The sequence below is a fragment of the Corvus brachyrhynchos genome, unplaced genomic scaffold (genome assembly GCF_000691975.1).
Source record: "Corvus brachyrhynchos isolate BGI_N302 unplaced genomic scaffold, ASM69197v1 scaffold126, whole genome shotgun sequence".
NCBI classification, from domain to species: domain Eukaryota; kingdom Metazoa; phylum Chordata; class Aves; order Passeriformes; family Corvidae; genus Corvus; species Corvus brachyrhynchos.
Window position 1 is genome coordinate 8,986,626 of NW_008239283.1, and position 4,784 is coordinate 8,991,409.

Consider the following 4,784-nt stretch of genomic DNA (forward strand, 5'->3'; position numbering starts at 1 on the left):
CACGTGGGACGGGGCGGGGCTGTGCCCGGTCGGACCGGCAGGGCCGGGGGCTGTCTCCGACTTGGAAGCGGCTGGGCCGCGGCTCTTGTGGTCCTTTCTTCCTAAAAGAAATTCACTCCAGTGAATTTATAGTGCCTGAGTGCACCAGTTCAACGTACCAACGTGAAGTGAGTGCCTCTGTTCTAACTTACTTGTTGTTTTGTATTCGATAAATCTAATTTCTTCTCACTTCTGGGTTTGCTGTCACATTATAAGACTGCTGTATAAGCATGGAACAGCCAAACAGCAGCCAAGCAGGGCAGCTTTGCTTTTTTAACAAGTATAGATACTGGTGAGCAGTTTGTTTTGTGTGCAAATACGTATTTTACAAATAATGTCATAGCAGTTTAGGACTAAATCTGATGCTTTTCGCAATTTCAGTGAGCTTTCTGAAACTACTTGTGGTTAGCTGAGAATGGGCTATGACTTTGGAAGAATAAAATAATTTTAATAGAGCTCTTCAGGTAGCAAAGCGTTGTTTCAGGTTTCTGTCTCGTCACTCACAGACTGGAGCCAGCAAAGGCTATGCATTTATGGAGTTTGAGTCTGATGATGTGGCCAAGATTGTTGCAGACACAATGAACAACTACCTGTTTTCTGAGAGACTGCTGAAGTGTAAGTATAAGCTGAATTTTAAGTCCTCAAGCATGCAAAGGAAACTTGTAGTTATTTCAGTTATCTTTTTCAACTGTGCATAGAATCTTAGGGTTTTTTAATGAAGTTTTGTCCCAAAAATCTCTTCTGCGGGGCTGAGCTTTTCATCACGTGTAAAGAGCATGCTCAGCAGCCTTTTGGTCACTACTGCTGTCTTTTTCTCAGGGCTGATACTGCTCTTAGTGTGATTGTGTAGCATGAAATCTCAGGGTATGGTTGGGTTTGGTGTAGAGGCAAACACAGAGTTCCTTTCATGTGGAAACTCCTTGGCATTTGTACCTGCTGCAGCTGTTGTCTGTGAGGTTTCACATGAGGGGCTTTTTTGATTAAAAGATTGATTAAATCACTGAGTTTCTCAGACATGGTGACAGTAAAACTTGCTTTGTAAGGGGTTATGAATTACTTGCTTTGTAAGGGGTTATGTTGTTGTAAAACAATTTTCTCTGCTCTTTCTGGGTGAAACTCTTAAAGTGTTTCATCCATCCATCCATCCATCCATCCATCCATCCATCCATCTCTCTTACTGGCTGAGGATGCAGTGCCCAGTTCAGTGTTCCTGAATCGCTGCACCAGCACGGTGTTGTAGCCATGAATGGTGTTGTGTGAGCGCCCTTGGCGGGAAGGGGAGCTCTGCTGTAATCCCATGTCTGTCTTTGGTACAGGTCAGTTCATACCTCCCGAAAAGGTCCATGAAAACCTCTTCAAGGACTGTGACAAGATCTTTCGGAAGCCTTCTCAGCCGGCTGTCCGGCGCTACAACAGGATCCGCTCCCTCGTGGAGAAAGCCAGGATGACCAAGCGCCTGCTGCGGAAGGAGAGGCTTCTACGGAAGAAGCTGGCTGAAAAGGGCCTCGAGTATGACTTCCCAGGATTTGTAAGTTTGGTGTTGTTTCAATGAGTGTGTTAAGCAAGGTGTGTTTCTAGGGTTGTGCTGAATACATGGAAATCATGTGTTTTGTGTGGAACTGGCAAAAGCACTGGAGCCCCAGGGAGGCTCATGTGTGTTAGGAACTGTATAGAAGCTCCAGGAATTCAGTGGGGTGCTGTGGCTGGGCTGCACTCCATGTGCCTGTAGAGAAGTAAATAAGTAACAACAGAGGAGAGATGTTCCTTTTCTTCTGTTGGTACAAGCAGTTGGATATTCTGTGGTTTAATACTGGAGTGCAGATCACCAAAGAACAGAGGGGCTTTGCCCAAGCCCTGTGGGAGGCTTTGGCAGGGTAGGGGGTCTGAAAGCAGGTCCCAAGACCAGAACTTCCATCCACAGCCCCTGCATGTTCCTCCTCTGCAGAGTGCTTGGGTCATGTACTTCAGTTGTAAGCAATTAATGCTGTTTAATGTGGAGTGTTTTTAAAATGCACAGTAGCACCTTTTCTTGTGTTGCTTTGAGTGTTTTTGTTCGAACCAGACCACCTCTGTGTCAGTCAGTTTATTACTTTAAACCTATTTGCTATAGCAAAGACTTCGTAGCTATGAAACAAAGGAACCTGTGAGCTGTTAAGTGTTCGCATCTTCACACAAGCATGTAGTGATCCACCTGATCTGTCTTGCTTCCTAGGCTGCACAGGCACTTGCCAAAAAGAGAAAAAAAGTTAAAACAGCCAAGAAAGCAAAACTGAATGTTTCTTTGAGCAGCCAGGTAAGACGGACCAGTCCTGGTGGTGTCCAGTACCACCATTCACACTGGGGTGGATGTTTAAAGTCTTCAGCTGGCACCTTCATACTGATTTCAACACACAAAAACCTTGACATTGTTTGCTTGAGAGATGTTTGTGCTAGAAGTAGCTCCTTTGAGATGTATTAACACTCTTCAACCGGGGAGGGTGATTGAATCCTCGTGCTTCTTTCTCCCGTGGGAGCATTCAGCAGCAAAGGCTTCTGCTCAGCACATTGTAACCAGCAGTGCCAGTCCCTCGGTGTGTCAGCCTCTACTCCCTTGAGGCTGGGGGAATGCAGGGTTCTGGGGACAGGCACCTGTACACCCCCTGCACCTGTGCTTTGAACTGACATGATGTGATCTCCTTGACGGAATCCTTCTGTTGGACCATGTTACAGTGCCAGCCTGTTTTGATCAAAAGGAAGTTGAATTGTTAATGTAGTTTAGTGCTGTCTGTCCCCATTTCCATACTCTACTGTCCCTCCTACCCCATGCTCTCCATGCATGGTATTTGGTGTTTTGGAAACAAATCCCAGGGAAAAGTAGCAGTAGAATGAAAGGGAAGTTCAGATCACCAGCACTGAGATTTGGGATACTGACTGTCTAAAAACGCTGTAAGGCTTTAACCTTTCTGTTCTGTTTCATCACTGTTGTGAGTTTGGGGGGGCGGGGGTGTTTGTTTGGGGATTTTTATTATTACTGGATTTGCTTGTGATAATTGGGACGTGGCTGGTTGTGAGGAAGACAGGATAACTAATACATTCTCTCATCTGAGTTCTGAGGACTTAACTGAGGTAATGAAGCTGGGATGTTTCAGCTCTGCTGTGAACTTGAATGTGGCATTTCTGTATGCCAGGCTCAAGTATACTTTCCCCCCGTCCCTTGCCCTGATTCTCTTCCACTTGACTTTCTTGATGCTTTGAGTCAGGAAATAGAAAGTTTAGAAAGCAAATGTGCATTACAACACGTTAGAAAATGTGAATTAATTTCCATTTGCCGTTCACATACACTTCTTTGAAGGTGACACTTCTGTCCACAGAAATAATGTCTACAAAAGTAGCTAGTTATAAAACTAAAACAATTTCCTGAAGGAGAGCTGGGCTGAGCTGTCTTGTGGTAATACAGGGCCAGTGACAACTTTCTCTGGCAGATGGCTTTGCAGTGAACCCTGTTTTTCTGATCTCTTCAGGATCCTACTCCAGTCTGTACTCCAGCAGTGCTCGAGCGCCGGAAAGCTGCTCAGGTGGATGATGACACGGAGGATGATGAAATAACTCTCAGGCTTCCCTCTGCCAGTGTTAAGAATGCTGTGCAGAGACCAAAGAAGCAGCCAAGGCAAAGACCAAGCCTGAAGAAACAGAAACAGACTTAAAATTTTTGCGGCTGTAGCCATGTTTTTCTCAACTTAAAAACTATTGAGGTGGAGCTTCTACAGGGTCTGCTGCCCTGGTTTGGTTCATCCTGCCTAGACTGGTTCAGTTTTTCTTAGGCAAGGACTCTGTTCACAAATCCTCTCTCTCTGGTTTAGCCATGAAGGGACCTATGGTCTTCTCTGACTACGAAGATTTTCTTGACTTTGTGCTCACAAGTGCCCATGCTGTGACACAGCTACAGTCGTGCCAAAACCTTCAGTTAATTTTGTAACTCGTGTCTAGCGCTCATTTTTTGAAAAGAAAATGTGAGGCTGTCCATTCAGAGCTTGCTAATGCAAGCAACTGTATCTTAAATTTATAACTAATGACAAGTTATTAAAAAATTTACCATTTTCCAACTTTCTTGGCTCTTGGTAATGGTTGTTCTGTTTAACTGAATGTCTGTGTTTTGTGTGAGTTCTCATATATTCACAGCAATTGAGGCTCTCGAGAAGATGCACCAATAATCAGAGCAGTCTGGGTTCTTCTGCTGGCAGTTCTGTTTGTCACTGCATTTTAGTTTCACTGCCTGCATGAAACAAGGGTATGTTCTGCTCCAGGGGGTGATAAGCACATTGAAATATTGTAATAACCAGGAGTGCAAAGGCAGGTTTTTGTCAGTAGTAGTATGAGTTCAGAGAACTGAGCGTAGCTTTTTGTGATGCATTAAGATTCATTCTTGTTCCAACTGGCTTGTCATTGCAGATGGCAGATATCCAGTCCTGTTTGAACAGGCAGTTTGACTGTGCAGTTAGAATTTGGATTTTAATACAAGTCTGAGATCTGTAGAAATCCCAGTTTGGGTTCTGTGCACATACTTAGCCTTCATCTTTTGTTGTCTGAGATTAAACACTCTAATGCTGTTGGCTGCTGGTCAGGCTTGGCAGAAGATTTCAGAGGAAAGCCCAGGTGACAATAACCAGCTAGGTAGGTGGCTGGCACTAACTCCTTGGCTATTTTAAGACTTGAAGTCCTGGCAGAGAAAAATTAATCTAAACCATTGTCCTTGCTGATTCTGATCT

The 4,784-nt window shown here is 44.5% G+C and overlaps 1 protein-coding gene across 1 annotated transcript in view; it reads left to right on the forward strand.

Annotated features, from left to right (window-relative positions):
• The window catches only part of NIFK (nucleolar protein interacting with the FHA domain of MKI67), a 6,419-nt gene extending 2,294 nt beyond the window's left edge, over window positions 1-4,125 (forward strand). Inside the window, 5 exon segments of the mRNA XM_008638297.2 lie at window positions 494-654; window positions 1,356-1,567; window positions 2,252-2,332; window positions 3,540-3,684; window positions 3,687-4,125. Coding sequence (XP_008636519.2) covers window positions 494-654; window positions 1,356-1,567; window positions 2,252-2,332; window positions 3,540-3,684; window positions 3,687-3,739 — 652 coding nt within the window. The 3' untranslated portion in view covers window positions 3,740-4,125.
• Window positions 4,126-4,784: the final 659 nt, after the last annotated feature.